The sequence below is a fragment of the Poecilia mexicana genome, unplaced genomic scaffold (assembly GCF_051168715.1).
Source record: "Poecilia mexicana isolate PSO_F unplaced genomic scaffold, ASM5116871v1 scaffold_22, whole genome shotgun sequence".
In the NCBI taxonomy this organism is placed as follows: Eukaryota; Metazoa; Chordata; class Actinopteri; order Cyprinodontiformes; family Poeciliidae; genus Poecilia; species Poecilia mexicana.
The window spans coordinates 8,709,035-8,726,056 of NW_028263391.1; the positions used below are offsets into that span (position 1 = coordinate 8,709,035).

The 17,022-nt window shown below is 42.0% G+C and overlaps 1 protein-coding gene across 2 annotated transcripts in view; it reads right to left on the bottom strand.

Moving 5' to 3' along the window:
- tnika (TRAF2 and NCK interacting kinase a) overlaps positions 1–17,022 on the bottom strand; it is a 64,486-nt gene that overhangs the window by 17,757 nt on the left and 29,707 nt on the right. The window contains exons 4-16 of one of the 2 annotated variants that reach the window (XM_088002365.1): positions 16,416–16,541; positions 13,160–13,270; positions 11,806–11,896; positions 11,373–11,503; positions 11,224–11,278; positions 9,540–9,618; positions 9,287–9,462; positions 6,941–7,007; positions 6,625–6,823; positions 5,696–5,788; positions 4,108–4,194; positions 2,369–2,569; positions 1,613–2,167 (exon numbers count right to left, since the gene is read on the bottom strand). In XM_088002365.1, coding sequence (XP_087858491.1) covers positions 1,613–2,167; positions 2,369–2,569; positions 4,108–4,194; positions 5,696–5,788; positions 6,625–6,823; positions 6,941–7,007; positions 9,287–9,462; positions 9,540–9,618; positions 11,224–11,278; positions 11,373–11,503; positions 11,806–11,896; positions 13,160–13,270; positions 16,416–16,541 — 1,971 coding nt within the window. The remainder of the gene's footprint in view (positions 1–1,612; positions 2,168–2,368; positions 2,570–4,107; positions 4,195–5,695; positions 5,789–6,624; positions 6,824–6,940; positions 7,008–9,286; positions 9,463–9,539; positions 9,619–11,223; positions 11,279–11,372; positions 11,504–11,805; positions 11,897–13,159; positions 13,271–16,415; positions 16,542–17,022) is intronic. The other variant, XM_088002364.1, reaches the window with a different exon arrangement.

Consider the following 17,022-nt stretch of genomic DNA (forward strand, 5'->3'; position numbering starts at 1 on the left):
TGACTGTCCTACAAGAAACCGAGAAATTGCTGTTAGTAGAACAAGAAACAAGCTTTTGAGTAACTCCACTAAACTCTTTACCCAAAAACTTCTTCCTTCTTCGAAAGAAAACAAAGGGTATTAATTCTGGACACTGCTGAAACCAAATAAGAAACCACCAAGAAAGGACGGAGAACGGGCTTGTGAAGGATCCGTTCAATTCTGTTCTACAGAGCAAGTCCACCACCAATTGGCCTGCACCAGTCACCAAAGTGGAACCAGTTTAAGTGCTTTACTGACCTAAAAACATACTGGGATGGGTGGAATTTCCTGATGACATCGTGCCCAAATGTGTGTGTGAAGAGGCTCACTGTGGTGAACTTTTGTGATGGGGGGATGAAGGTGATAGGGGGATAGTAGGGTAGAGCGTAAAAGCTAGTTAGAGATCGGGTCGATGTCAGCCTGCATCTTAAATTCTGCATCTCGCCTCTAAAGCTCAGGTCCAGTTTAGAGCACTTTATTTTTTTAAATATAAAATATATACAGCGTATTTACATTATTTTACACGTTGCCTGCACATTTCTCTTGGACTTCTACTTTTGGGAAGAATGGTCAGCCTTAGAGAATTCAGAGAGCGCGTTTGGAAATGTGAATTTTAAGAAACGAGAGAGTTAAATCGAGAAAACGTCCGTGTGGTGTGAAACGACAACAACATTAAAGGGTCAAGGAATACATAAAATTAATCACGTAAAACAGAAATAAAAACGTACGTGAGTGAGTGAGTGAGTGAGTGAGTGAGTGAGTGAGTGAGTGAGTGAGTGAGTGAGTGAGTGAGTGAGTGAGTGAGTGAGTGAGTGAGTGAGTGATGTAATCGACATGCATTTTGGAGCAAGGTACTCCAAGGTACCCTGCTCTAAGGTTTCCTAAGTTGACAGGCCTAATTGGGACTCCCAAAGGCGAACTTTGGGGAAGTGCTTTTAGGAGGGCGATTTCCACCTAGAATGTTTGTAATGGCTTTAGCGAAGCTTGCGTCCTTAGGAGGCGAGGGATTTGTTATGTGGCGCATAACGTCTCCAGGAGATGGACTCCTGGACCGTGATTTCGGGGAGAAAGGTGAGTGACAAGGGGAGTTTTGTTTCGATGTGCGAGGAGAGAGGCCTAGCCAAGAAAATGGCGACAACGGAGAAGAGACTTTCAAATGTTCGGTGGAGCGACTACGAGGCAGATTATTGCCTAACTCGAGAAACTGCCCAGGGACAATGAGGTGATTGCCACTGGTGAATTCGGGGGAGTACGAATTTCTTTTTCTGTCAAAATTTAAAAAGCCGTGTCCAGGGAAAGAACGCGAAAGGGGATCTACTTCTTCACTGTCCTGGGAAACCAAGCGTGTTCTCAAATTCTCATGGCTGACAGCATTCTTCAGATTTCTTGCTAAGGGGTTTGAATTGGCATTTTGGTGTGGTTTCAAGTGTTGCAGGTTGGAAAAATCGTTCTGCCAGCGCTGCTGCGAATTGCCTGAGGACATGCCAGATGCATTTGTCAGGTGGAAAGGCTGTGAACTGCTTTCAGGGTCTACTTCTATATCTAGTCTACGGCAAGGTGAGTGAACTCTCCGAACGGGGCGCGAACTAACCGATAGGCACGAGTTAGAAGAGGCTCCAGACTGTGGAGTCTGAGTCTGTCCCAAAGCCTGGGGAGGAGGCTGAAGAGCTCTAATATTTGATTCTGCAGATCCAAGTGTCTCTTTGGGCAGTTGCCTGGCTCCCCCCATCTGATTTTCTAAAGGCCCTTTGCCAGCACTGTGTGCTACTGACATACATATTTTCGGGTGCTGTGGAGTTTGGGTCAGTCCTGAAGCCTTTGAGTCTGCAAAACTAGCCCGATCATTGGGTGCCTGCTTGAGTTTCCCTCTCGGATTCTCGAAGGCCCCATTGCCAGCATTGTTCTTAATTTGGTTCTTAATCTGGTTCTGATTTGTGACCCGTTTATCTTGGGGTATCCAGTCATCTGCTGAAACACATATTTCGGGGATCTTCTTGTGGGCTCTTCTAATGGGTTTTTCAGAGACCCTGGGTTCTCCGAAGGATTGACTTCTTTGTGCTTTTTGAGGGGCTTTGTTTTCTCTAGAGGGCAGATTTTTAAGTGCTTGTGCAGATGGTTTACCAGGAGCATTTGGCTGCTTCTGGACCTAGGAGTCAAAGTCAAAGTCAAAGCACAGTCAGTAGGAGTACAACAAGCATTTTTTTCTTTATCACGGCAACATTTATTTTGTAACATGAAACGTATGATTAGACAAGTCTCCGGGATAAACCATCATCATCATCTTACTTCATGTCATAAACACATAAAGAACCACTTTCTAAATCCTGCATTCCTGGTTTCCGCTTACCTCCTTAGCCCAGGCGGGCTTGTCATTAGGATGACTGGCATCCTTGAAGTGGTACAGCGGTTTCTTTTCCGCTTGCCTCCCCTCCTGCTGCTGCTGCTGCTGCTGCTGCTGCAGAGACACCAGGTAGGCTCTCTCCTGCTGGAGCTTCATCTGCAGGAGTTCCGCCTGTCGCTGCTCTATGATCTGCTTTCGCTTGTACTCCTAACGAAAGAAAGAAACGGGGACGAATGAAAGATGTGGCATGTTGCTGAAGGGCTAAAAGACAAGGTGGTGGGTTGGTGACAGAGTCACAACACAACAAAATGTCTGGAAATGAGGAATATAGAATGAAGCAGGCTGGGCTACTTGCAACGCCAGTATTTACACTGGCTGTCAGAAGTTCACATATGCTAATCATTGGAATGAATCTCATTGAACTGCATGTTAATTTAATGTTTGGGTCCCAAACTCGGCCTGGGGTCTCTCGGCTTTGAGTATGCATAACCCGCTCGTGCGTGCGTTCTGTCTGGCTACTCCGTCTTCCTCCGATAGTCCAAAAACACGACTGTTCCGCTAACTGCTTATTTGAAGATGACCCCTAAGTATGAGTCTGCTTGCGTGGTTGTTTGTCTCTCTGCAGAGTGAACCCTGCCTTTTGCCCAATCACCATTGAAGAAAGGAACCAATCTACCTCTAAACGTAAATGCAACGCCATCAGCAATTGAGACGATGCCAAGCATCAAATAAACCACTGGTCCAAAATCAACACCTTCAAGCAACAGTGAAATGAGGCACACATTGAGCTGTTTACCCAAAAATTAGAAGAATCATGCTTGGTGTGAAGAAATCAAAGACTGAACAAGTTGTCAAGCAAGGTGGTTGACAAGCATCTGTTTTATTGGCAGTGGTATCCAAAACTGCGCGAAACACTAAAATAACAGCTGCCTGTCAAATCAACAGCCAGATGGTTGATAAAGAAACACACCTCCTGGATATTCTACCAAGAAAATGACCCCAGAATTTACATCTAATCTAGCAGGATGTGTTGATGAATCATTTTGAACCTGTGTAGTTTTCAGAAAATTACGCACATGGTTCAAATGTTGCATTAATAGCCCATTGTCTGACATCCATGCCAATAATGAGCATACGCCAACTTCTGACCAACATTGTAATTTTCTATCTGAAATTTCCAATGTGTTTGAGGTAATTAAAGACAATTTCTATCAGTCTGAAACATTTTTTTTACAATTTAGAATGAATAAAAGAAGCCAGAAAAGCAAACAAGAGAGAGTTTTGCAGTGGAAGGGAAAGCAGTCTGACGACAGACAGCGTAAACATAATAAAAGTTGAGATTCTAGCGATTGGGATCATAGTTTTCTGGCTTGTGGAGTTCATGCTGGTAGGATCTCAGAACCTCTTTTTTCCTCAAAAATACAGAACAGCAAATGTAGATCAATTAAAGGTAAAGATATCAAGTGCTGTACAAGAATATTCCGTTCTGTGTACGTCCTTTGGGGTAATCCGTCGAGATCCAACCAACTTATCACACATAAACATGCAACAGTTGATTTCAGTAACTCCAAAAGCAAGAATTCACATTGGTTCACACACATTTGAAGCTAATGAGCTCAGGGGCTCAGAGTGAGGTTTCCCTCACAGTCAGTTTGCTGCGTTCAGCTGTCACCCCGGGTGCATGCAGCGGGGATGGAGATCACACGCCACAGATGAGGAGCCTTAATGGAGGGACTATAGTTTACCAGCAATAATGCCTGTTCTTGTAGGAGCTGCTGCTGGAGAATCTCTAACTGTCTCTGTTCCTCCTCCAGCTGTCTACGGATATACTCCTGAGCAGCATGTTGGCACAGGGAGAAAGACAGAAATTGAAAATCTGGAGAGAGAAAAAAAAAAAACTCACGCAGACAGAGCAGGAAGGACCGGGACAGGGAAAAAGAGAGAGAGAGAAAAAGAAAAGATAATCTCCTGAGTTGGCGTTCGGAGGAGAGATGAGATAAGAGCGGGTCCGGATCAAGTAAAGACGATGATGTCTTCAAACACCTGCAATAACGATGCTCAAAAAAAAAAAAAAAAAAATCCGACAACAGATAAAGGGAGATACGGTTTCAAAGCAGAAAGGACATGCAAGAGAGCAGCAAAGTAATAAAGACAAAATAGAAAGATACACAGAAAATGATTTAAAAAGGAAGTTACAATTCACAGAAAGGACAGGAAAAAGAGCCACATGCGGCTCTGGAAAAAATGAAGAGTCCTCTGCACTGAACCCCATTGAAAACCTCCTGGTTATTCCACAAAAATATTGATTTCTGAACCGAGTTAAAACATTATTATTGTTGTTTCTAAATGAACATTAACTTGTTTTCTTCGGATTATTTGAGATCTGAAAGCTCTGCATCTTTTTCATTATTTTGGCCATTTGTCATTTTATGCAAATAAAGACTAAAATTTTTCTTGGAATTTCAGAGACACGTCGTCAGTGCTTCATAGAATAAAAGAACAATGTTCATTTTACTCAAACATTTACCTATAGAGAGTAAAATCAGAGAACCTGATCATTTTAAATGATCTTACTTTTTTCCAGAGCTGCATATGCAGTACCTAGCAAAAAAAACATTCAAAACTTTTTACATGATAACCGCAAACTTCAATGTATTTTATTATGATTCCATGTGACAGACCAACACAAAGTAATGCAAAATTGTAAATTTATTTGTTTTTATAAAAAATACCCCCCAAAATAACTGACATACAAAATGTGTTTAGGTCCACTATTATGCATAACCCATAAATTAAACCAAGCCATTTATCTTTATGGATGAGTTAAAAGAAGGCTATAGTAAGTCCTGTTTGTCACAAACCAGGTGATCTAGAGTGTGAAGAAAAAAAAAAAACCTTGTGCATCACCCAATTCCCATTGTAAAGTACGGTGGTATTATGCTGTGGGACAACATATTTTCTTATTTCTTAATGCAGAAATGTGAGTCACATGTGATAAGGAGTTGGACGTAAGTAAATGCAAAGCAATCCAAAAAGATAAAGATGTAAATATATGCAATTCCTCAACATAAGCATCACACTTCACAATTATACACTACTTTGTATTGATCTGTCGCGAAAGTTAATACACTGGAGTTTGGCATTGCTACTTGATATGTATTTGTGCTTTTCCAAAATTTTGCACATCTGATATAAGCAGAAGAGAAGCCTCTTGGTGTAGAAGCGTGGCATCTGCTGCTTCCAAAAACTCAAGACGGCAAACACAAGACCTTCAAATCCACAAAATCGAGCAAGCTGGAAGTCAGAAAAGAATCAATTATTAAAAATGTGAACCTGTTCTCTGGCCGCTTGCCTCCTCTCGTCCTCCCTTCGGATCTTCTCCTGTTCCTCAAACCTTTTCCTCAGCTCACGCTCCCGCTGCTGCTGCTGTTGACGCAGAACGGAGTCACGTGAAGGTTCACATAAAGAACTTTGGGTTCTGTACAGAGTTTTAAAAATATATTTTCTAAACAAAAATCCCAAAATCCTAGCCAAGAAAAGCTACAAAACAGCATCCCACCCTTCTGCTGTCAAAGTTTCTATACAGCTTCTGTTGACGCATTTTACATTTCATCTAAAAATATGTAATGGTGAAATTTCCAATGAATTTATAGCAAATAGTTCTAGAAAGGAAGGAAGGAATCAAGGAAGCAAGGAAAGAAAGAAAGAGAAAAAGATAGAAAGAAAAGACACTAAGAAAAGAAGAAAGGATGCAAGGAAAGAACAGAAATAGGACAGAGAACAGAGTACACCAGGAAGGAAGGACACAACATTTTGACAGAAACTCATTTTGTTTTTCCCTTCTAATCCGCAGCTGCAAAAAAAATTGAAATAAAATCATTAACATTTTCCAGAAGCCAAAGGAACCCTGTGCCTTAACAGAAGCTCCAACAATAGACTAAAGTTGGAGTTGTGATCTTTAGGGGCTCTCACACACTGGTGCCCTGGGAGGAATCCACAGAGAGCACAGAGATTAAAGGCTGAGGACTTATCCTCCCATAAGCCTGCTCTCTGGAACTAAAGGAGGGACGCTGGCGGGGAAAAAGCCAGCGTGTGAATTTTTCTGCTCTTTTTCCTTCCCTCAACCGAATCGGCTAATTTGCAATACTCAGGACAGGAACAAAGAAGTTTATTTCCAGCACGCTTCAGCTTGAGGGATCGAAGGAGTGCCTTCGCCGCAGACGAACGCAACCGAGTCGCCCTCTCGTCCCAGTCCGTCTTACCTCCTCCAGCCGCCGCCTCTGCTCCTTCTGCTCCTCGATGCGCTTCTGCCGCTCGGCCAGCAGCAAGCGCTTGTGCTCGTCGTTCTGCTTCTGCTCCAGCTGCTGCCGCCGCTGCGCCTCCGAGCGCTCCTTGTTGGCCTGCTGGAGGCGCAAGAAGTCTCGCCTCAAGGTCGACTCCCCCGGGACGTTGATGATGGAGCTGGGGGTGAGACGGCATCGTTTTGAGAGTCAGTGGAAAGAGATCCCGAGTGTGCGGAGGGGGTGAGGCCGCGCAGATGGTTTGGTAAGTGTGTGGATTTGAGGAGGAAAGGCTGACCTTGGTTCGCCTTTGTCCCTCTCTTCGTCTTCCTCTTCGCTGCCGCTGTACTCGTACTCGGTCTCGTCTTATGAGAGAAAAGAAAAAGCGGTGTGTGAGAAAAATCGAACATGGTATTCACATTCAGTGATTTTTTTGGGGGGGGCGGGGGGGGGGGGGGGATTTTAGATAACAGGATTGACACGCAGAAGGGAATAACTGCGGAGTAGAAGATTATTTTTTTTCTAGACTTTCGAAAGGTTGACCAGGAAGCAGATCGCTTAGTTTGCAGGCTCTTCTTCTCTGCAACTAAACTGTATAAATGGATCGAAAGGACAACGTATTCTTGTATTTAAATTGGATTTTGTATTGCGAACTGTCGTCGTACGAAGGAGCGGAAATGAATTTTTACATGTAAAAAAACTAGAAAGTGTGGCAGGCATTTGTATCCACACCCCCACGCACTGTGATACCTCTAAATAAAGATCCACCAATTGTCTTTAGAAGTCGTCTAATTCATAACTTCACAATTGTATCTCAGTACAAATACTAAGATTGCTGAATTTAATGTAGTAATTGATTGCAGACATCAAAAGCGTGAATGGATTAAATCAGACGAGTCAGAGATGCTTGAAAGGTTTAAAGTGGTGCACTAATCAGAGATGCAGCCAAAACAGACGACGGCCACTCTGGAAGCTCCTGGCACAAAGGATCACAATTCATGCATGAAGGGGTTAAAATTACCCAAAGTAAACCAACTGAATTCAATAGAGAAACTTCAGCAAGACTTGAAAAGTGGAGTTCTGACTGAGCTGGAGATATTTTGCAAAAAAGAAACAAACATTTCAGGGACATACAGATTAGTGACGAGAGCCATTTATGAATTTCCGTCCATTTCACAACGATGCTCTACTTTGTGCTGGTAAATAAAACAAGTTAAATTTTGAGGCTATAATATTACCAAACCACGAAAATCTGAAGGGGTTTGAACTACAAGAAGGTGAGAAAATGTAATAAACAGCAAGAGAGGAAACCCATTTCGTTTCGTGTCGTAGACGTTCCACTTGAATCCCCCCGGCTCATTACCGGCGTCGGCATTCCCACATTCTCATTTGTCTCCGAGGCACTTGTCTGTCTTTTTTTTTTTTTTTTTTTACTGAGCTCCTTTGAATAAAAGTGCAAATTGAAGTTTTAACGGGTGTAGCGAGGTGGAGAACATTAGCCGGAGAGCTCCTTCAGTCCAAAGGGGGCTTTAAGGCATAAACGCTCGTCGAAAGTGGCGAGCTCTTCCTCGCTACAGATCCACATGCGCCTGTTCTCGGGGTGCGACGGCGTGTCGGCTGGAGACGTTTACAGACTGAAAAAGCGGCAGGATGGTTTTATACGAAACCCCCAGTGGAACGCTGCTCCTCGAGGCGGTTAAGGTGGGGCTGTTCTCTGCGTTGAGCTTATGTAAGATTAGCTTCACACACGTGTCTGTGACTTTCACCTCTTGCTGCCAACTGAAGTGCAATGGGACTGTGTGTGAGGCTATAATTGGACTTCTTAAGAACAACTCGTGTTGTTTTTGATGAATGTCTAAGCTCATTGTGCTCTTGGAATGCGTTTCCCTCTGGCAAAGTGTTCGGCATGCTGGCAGTCACCTTGTCAAAACAAACAATAAAAAAACAGATGTTGAATCTGCCACATACAAACACAACTTCTTGCACTGATCCACGCAGATTTATGAGTTGCGTTTAAAATTCTAGTGACCCATGAAGATTGTATCTGTACCATCAGCAAAAAAAAAAAAAAAACAGTTAAACAACATGTTTGACTGTTTGAGCTACAGAATGCGATTCACTCAATGATTGTTTCATTGGAAGAGCCGCGCCTCTGATCTGTCTGGAGCTCGTATGTCTCTAAATGACTCCGCAATGCACACACCAGTAAAATGAGAAAGAAAATGAGTGGAAAAAGTTGAAATTGTCTGTACATTTTCTGTAATCCACAACAAAATGCGCCACTAATGCGGTTCTGGCAACAAGTTATTCACACCTCTGACGGATTTAGAATGGAGAAGCGTTTGTTACGTTTGTTTCTGATTGGAAATGAGACAGATTTGCCTTGAAAGACTGCAAAAATAAAGAAAGCATATATTTAAAAAAAAAATTACTCAAAAAGTCAAAAAAATGAAAAAGGAGGACTCGAATGCATCATTTACGGCCCCGTATTAATGAAACATTCATGCTCTTGATGTCTGCAATCAATTCCTAGCCAACGCTATAATTCTCTTTTAAATGTCGCCCACCTCCAGCCTCTTACAACATTTGAATCCCAACTACTTTGGTGACGCGTCTAGACATTACAGCGCGAGTCGTTCCTCACCCCTCTCTCCCCTCTTCTTCTTCGTGCGGTCGATGTGGTCCTTCAGCTGGATGCGGAGGTGTCTCTCGTTGGGAAGCTCGATGATGAAGGGATGCAGGAGGAGCTGCTCTGTGCTGGGCCTGTTGCTGTGGCTCTTCACCAGAGTGCTTTCAATGAACGACTGGAACTTCTTTGACCTAAAAAATCCAACACATCCAAGTCAGAACTGAAAATCTCACTAATTTCTGGTGACATATATATAATCCACACTCACCATTTCTTTGATTTGAGTCTGGGGGCTGGGTTGCGTGGAATGAGGAAAAGGGCTCTCATTGGGTGCATATCACACAGCGCTAAGGAGGCAAACGATGGGGAATATTAAGCGTGACTTAATTACAGCAGATGTTATCACGATGCACATGAAAAGCCAACAGCCATGCAGAAGCTATTGATACAAAGAGCCAATTCATTTTACCCAAATCACATGCTAGTCTATGCATTCTTTTATAAATCGAATGTAGAATCCACAGTAGCATTAAGTCTCCTAGCATCTCTACACATTTTTAATTTGTTTGACTCATCGAGTTGAAAAATACAGCGAAGCGTTTATTATGAGATGCATCACTGGCTTTGCTCGACACGATAGCTGCTGCTTGCTGTATTTTAAGTCTGCCGAACCCCCAGGGGACCTGGGTGTTGCCTGTCAATAAAAAAAAGTTTTATGTCTTTGTAATGATATTCACGTTGAAGGAGAGGCTGCTCCTGTAGCTCCCGCTCACGTGATCTGCTCTCGGCTGTCGATGTATATCCCCACAAAGCTTTCGGTGTTGCTCCGTAGGGAGCAGCTGAAACACCATTTGTTAAAGGATGTGGTGCTCAAAGGAAAGCAATGAAGCAGGAGAGTTACTTCTTCTACAGGTCGCGTTTCTGCACTGTTAACGAGGAGCCGCGCTGCCAACATTATCAGTGGATCACATTGGATCGGAGAGGAAATGTGCCGCCGTTAAGACTTGCACTATATTTCTTTTTTCCCCCCATCATAACCAGAGAAACATTTACTTCAAAACAGCCTTTAATTGACTGAGTGTCTAATTCTGGATTTCCCTTGAGTCTTAAATCAAACATATATCTGACAATTACCAAAAACAAACAAAATCTTATTCATTACTTTATGTTTAAGCTGACAGACTTGGAATCATCTCACAAAGTGTGCAGAAATGAGAAGTTATGTTTTTTTCCCCCCCGCCAATACATTCATTTGATAGAAACTGACTGGTAAATCAGTACAAAAAGTACAAAGTGACGTCTAACCCTCACACCAGTATTCTGTTATTCTCCATTATGTGTGTCTACGAATAAAAGTCAAAATAATGAATAAATGTTTTTGGATGACAAGTTTATTATAGATGTATAGCAGTATAATAAAAAAATACATACTATTCACTGAATAATATTTTAGCAGGTGTGAGCTATTTTGTTGCAAAAAAAAACAAAAAAACAATGATTTTATTCATGCTTATTTTAAGCATGCTTATTTTAAGCTACCACTGCCACAAACCTTAAAGCCATCAGTTTCCTCTGAAGAAACGGTTTTTGGCTGCTGTCGCAGTCAAGACAAAATGGATCCAACCTTAACTGGCTCAGATGTTTAATGGGAATAAAACATCCAGCATGCCTCAGTTGTACAAAAGTGAAAACAAATGTCGCCAATTTTAACAACTGTGCACCTCTGAGGAATGAAAACATAAATTTAAAAAAAGAGGTAGAACGGACATCAGTCCAAATATCTGACATCTAATCCAAAAATCCAAGCCTTTTTTCAATCGACGGCATTACGCATTCGAGCAAACAATCTGCCTCCTGATTAAAATATCCCACTGAAGCCGTAAAAAAAAAGAAAAAAAAAAAAAAGAAAAAAAAGCAGCGACAGAGATGTGGGGTATTGATTGGGCACTTACGAGGCGCTCCTTCAGCCATCTCTATCGCCGTGATCCCCAGGGACCATAAATCACTCTGCAATGGAGGAAGCGTGCACACTCAGGGTGATCAAAATCTCAGTTTGTATAAATGAATGTATAAGGCATCCTCAGGTGAAGGCAGTTTTTACCTTGCAGTCGTAGGTGGCTTCAGGGTTTTCATCACAGGCAATAACCTCTGGCGCCATCCAGTACGGTGTCCCAATAAATGTGTTCCTCTTTCCCACCGTTCTGTCCATCTGTGCCGAAACGCCAAAATCCACTGCAAACACACACACACGCAAAAACTTCAATACAAGACTCCAAATCTGTATGAATAACACAACCTGCAACAACGTCGACCAATCTAAAAATACATAGCAACAAAATCTGAGGAGAAAGACAGAGAGAGATCCCCTTCTTCAGCGTTTTGCATCTTGAACAGCGTGACGGCCACAAACAGATGACTAAGCTGAAAATGGAAAAAAAAGCCACAAAAGTCACGCGAGCATGAAATCTCGCGTGACACCCCGCCGCGCCGCCAAACGTGAAGCCGTTTAGTGGAGTAGGTGGGGACCGGCTCACCTAGCTTGACCTCGGCGTTCTCAGTCAGCAGCACGTTCTGTCCTTTGATGTCTCTGTGGATGACCTTGTGGTGATGCAGATGAGCCAGGCCCTGCAGACGCAGACAGATATGAGCCGTGAAGGAAACGGAGCCAAGTTGTAATTATTATTCAAGAAAGAGCTCAGGGCTAAACAGGGAGGTGTCCTTCAGTAACCCCCCCAGGGCGAGGCTGCTCTTCGGCTGACCCGAAGCCTCTGACCTGCACAGGCTCTTTTTTTTTTTTTTTTTTTTTTTTTTTTGTTACATTTCAAGAGGAATCTCCACACTAAGAAAAAACTGTGATTAATTGGGCAAACACAGCTATGCAACGCATTTAGAAAATGACACAAATGTGTTTTTAAAAAAGATAAAAGTGTAGAGAGATGGAAAAATTGATAAAGTATCACAAAAAGCTATTTAATATGCTTTTAGTTTCTTGAGAAATATTCATACACCTTGAACTTTTTCATTGTTTATCATATCACAACCTCTTCAACATATTATTGGGACTTCATGTGTCAAACCAAAACAAAGATGTCTATTTTTGTAAAGGTGAAGGGAAAATATCTTTGGATATGAACATGTCAACATGGTTGCCCATTCTTTGCAAAAATATCTCAAGCACAGTGAGGTTCGATGACGACTTCCCAACTGAAATGGGGTCTGGACTCTGACTGGGATATTCATCGTGTTTCTGGATTCAGTTTTATGGTTGCAGTCCTGTTGGAAGGACCTACCTTGACGTCTTTTGCTGCCTCTGACAGATTTTGATCCTGGATTTCTCTGTATTTATCTCCACCTAGCTTCTCATGAAATGCAACCGATTCTGATATTGCCAAAAAATAAAGCGTCCCCACAGCCCAATGCTTCCACGACCATGTTCCACAGATGGGACGGTGCACTCAGGCTGACCTGCAATGTTAGTTTTCCACCATCTACCTCATGGGTCTTAAAACTAAGTTCTCGAGATCTACTGTCCTGCAGGGTTTAGGTGCATTCCTGGTCCAGCACACCTGAATCAAATGATTTAGTTACATCTTCAGTATGCTACTGAGTTTTATAAAAGCCTCGATTGAAGTGTGTTGGACCATGAAATTGTCAATGCGCAGCCATTTGTCAGAGCACTGCTGACAAACAAAGAGATAGAGATGCAGCCTGAACTCATATCTTTGTAGTAAAGATGTCTCCCAATTTGTGGTTGACAGAGAAATGCAACTGAACCGTGATTAATACCCGTTAACAGTGACTTTGCAACAATGCCGTGATTCTTTCAGGTGTAGGGGGAGGTGCTTATTTACCCTTAACAAAAAGTAGATGGTGTGATTTGGAACTCACCCTGAGAATCTCTCTGCAGATGTAAGCGTTCCAGTCCTCCTTTAGCGAGTTGCCCTTGGTGTTTTTGATCAGGTCCGTCACCGAGCCAGCTCCACAGAACTCCATGACAAGCTAAAAACACAACACATTGTTTTGATTTTTTTTTTTAACTGCTTGCTCTGCTGAAGAAGGCAGTCTTGTCTAGAATTGTTCCAGAAGAGCCTGAAATACCTGTAAAAAAAAACTTCAGGCGGTAGCAAGACCAAGAAACAACAAGTCACGGGTGAGCAATGCAAGAGATTGATTTCAAACGGAATTATTAAAACGTGCTTATTACACTAATCACCAATTTGCTCGAGCCACTCGAAACTTACAACGCCGGCGCCAAAATGGAACTGCTGCAAAAGCGTCGGCATGTTTTCCCAACAATTTGCAGCAAACGTTTTATAGTTGCGGCACATATTTTTAGCTAGAAAAATATTTTTAGCTCACTGGCAAGAAAAAAAAACATGAAAGACTCGACTGCCAGCACTGCGGTTGTCCCCGTCATAGATTGCATGTTCAACAGCGTCTCAGTGGGTTTCCTTCAGTAGCCCAGATACATACATGATGTAGAACTGCTGGTTCTACATTGGTCACAGCGTACAACATTGGCTTTTTCGACTGTCACAGCTACAGCCTCCCTCGCCCCCAAATAACAACACAGTATTATGTGATAACATGTGCATAGCTGATAGATAAACAGAATTATTAAGTACATTCTGTGCCCTTGCTTGTAGTTTTGCTCGGCTCCGCTTACTTAATTTAATGTTTGTGTGGTTGAAAAGCATCTCTGAACAACCGGTTTCTCCACACATTCCCACAGGCAAAACATAAACTGCAAGCATAAGCTGCCTCATTGGAGCCATAAGCGAAAAACAGCAACAGAAGCAGGATAATGTCTTGATTCAGACTGTAACGGGATCTTTTCACTGCGCAAAAAGATCTCCCTCACTTGGATCTTATTCGCTTTATGCGCCAAGTTAAACCGTGTGAAGAACCGACAGGAAAAAAAAAATAAATTAATGTTTTTTTTAAAGGAGTTGGTTTTAAAAAAATCCTAAATAAAGAGATCCAGTTACGGTTTTCAAAAGTGCTAGAAAATGTTTGTCATCTGATGTAAAGTCATTGTAATGGGACGCCAGAGGGCGTTGGAGAGACTGGAGCGTTGTCCGGCTGTTCTGAGCACAGAGTAATTCGTCTCTGCCGTCTCCCTACCTGTTGGTGTACCCAGACGGTCAGCTGTCTACCATAATCTATCACTTTTATTGAGTTAAGCTTTTTTTTTTTTTTTTTTCAAAAATACAATCACCAAGCTAAAAGCATCAGACTGCAGGATATTCACCAAGGTACATAGACTAATATCATATAGGAATGTTCACGATCCTCGACGCTGATCGGCTGTAACCCAAACGCAGATGTCGGCTTCTGTGGTAGAGCCAAGACGGTTTCTACTGCGCATATTAATGCATATTAAGGTATATCTGGTGTTTGAACTATTAAAATAGGCAGTTCTAAGCATTTTTAGAGAAAATCTCATGTATTTGTGTATTTTAACTGTTCAGTGGGGGTTGTGGGCCCTAAACTCTGTGAATATCAGAGTCCACAGTAAGTAAAGTTGTTCAGTAGAAACATCCCACTCAATATAAAATTAAAATAATAATTGAAAGATGTAAAAAAAAAAGAAGAAATGAGCAAAAAGAATATATTTTTTCAATTCAGTTATATCTTGATATAACTGAATACAAAACTTTTTTTTTGTTTGAATAACGCTCGTCTACCACATTTAGGAAATAAATTTGTCTAATTAATAAAAAAAGGAAACAACCTTCACGAAGAGGGAATAAATGCGCAAGCGAAAAAGTGGCCAAACACCCTCCACCCCCTTTTCCCTTTCTATTCTTTCATCTCTGTGCTGCATCCATGGAGACCGGTGAACCGAAGTTGGGTTTGTGAATCCTGGCTCTGCTTCAAGCTTCCCTCTTATCGGCCCTCTTGTTCAGAGGAGGAGAGGCAGTGCGCGTGAAGCGGCCGTCCTGCTCTTGCCCAGGATGCGGGCATTTACCGAGACACAGCACAGCCACACACTCACAGGCGCGAACAGAACAACACACACTTGTGACTGTTATCAGGGAGAGATATACAGAGAGCAGGTTTGGCTGTTCTGTGCAAATCTATTTGTCCACGTAGGAGTTCGTGCCGCCACTGCACTCCGAGAAATACAACGTGACCCGGCCGAACAGAGTTACTGAAGAGATTACGTTAGTATATGATCCGATGCAGATCCAGGCTCATTACTTATGCCACTAATGCATAAGCTGTGTGCAGGCATCCCAGTGGATGCAAGCCTAAAGCCAATGTGTTCTCTCCTTTTTTAAGATTTAAAAGGTATAAGTGACAAAATCTGCATAATTTGATGACGGGAGGCAAAGTTTTTACTGTCACTAGGTATACCAAACAATTTCAGATAAATACAACTGAAGCATTTTCTTTACCTAAAATGTAACTTTTTTGTCGATCATAGTGCACTCCTGACACAGAGACCCATTTGTTCTGGGCAAAAGGCCAAATTAGGACCAACACTGACCTTGCCACAACAAAGAGGGAGCAGGACGGTGACAAGCATAAACTTGTAGAGTTTGCAAAAGTCTGATCATTTAAACTGGAACCATGTGATTTTACTAAAACGAGACTAATATTCAGCTTTGTGTTAAACACTCCTTGTACATCTGACATAGCACAATTGATTATTGTGTGGAAAAGCTCATGTCCACTTCTGGAGAACCTCTGGGGGGAGCTAAAGAAAAGAAAGTACAACACAAGAAACACGACGCTGGAAGATCTCGACCTAGTCTGTGCAAAGAGCAAGGAAAATATTTTTGGGGGGTTTTCTGTATACTCCAACTTCCTCAAATGTAATAGGAATACATGAAGTGTTGCCCTGTTGGCAATAGGGAACGCGCAAAATATTGACACTTGTGGTTTTGTTAAAAGATTTTTCCTTTATGTGGGATTTCTCTTCCACCACTCAAACAAAAAGGCTGGATTTTTTTCCATTTTCCATTTTTCAGTCCAGGAGGGGAAAAAAATTGTCTTTCTTCTAAAATCCTTTCAAGTCATCTTTACCAGGGCTGCCAAAAAATGTGTTCGACAAGTGATAAAAATAGCTTAAAACTAAAAAAAAAAAAAAAAAAAAAAAAAAAGACATTCATTACATTAAAAAAAAAAGGTGTCCTACCCAAAGCTGGTCGTCGATGCCAGGAGGTTGCTTCTTGACGAATACTCCAAAGTAAGTGGCGATGTTCCTGTGATTGCTGTACTTCTTCAGCATGTTGATTTCAGACTTGATCTCGTCCTCCTCGTCCTGCAATAGCAGAAATATAACATTTAAAACCTAAGGCCTTTCACTCCCGGCTGATCTTTAATCATCATTCTGAATCTTGTTAAAATCTTTAAAATAAATACATGAACGCAAACCAATGCTTCGGTGCGCGCATCTGGCCTCTAAATTATCCACACTAACAACATTACTCTTTAATTACTTCCACTTCCAGGGGGATCCTGTCACAGTGCCACAGGCTGTTGTTTGAAACAAGTTGTTGTGGTGGCTGTTAATTAGATAAAATGTTTATAGTCTCTTGTATAAAAAAAAAAAAAAAATTAGCTGTCATTTCTCTTATTTATTTGTGCTAGTTTAAATGCAAACTGCCTTTTCATTTTCCGTTGGAGCAGTCGACATCCTGCAGGTTTGGCAAAGCTTCTGTTGCGTTATTCACTCATAGGATGTCACAGTAGTTAATTCCTGGTTTGTTTGTTTTTTTCCATTGTTTTCCGGCAACTGAGTG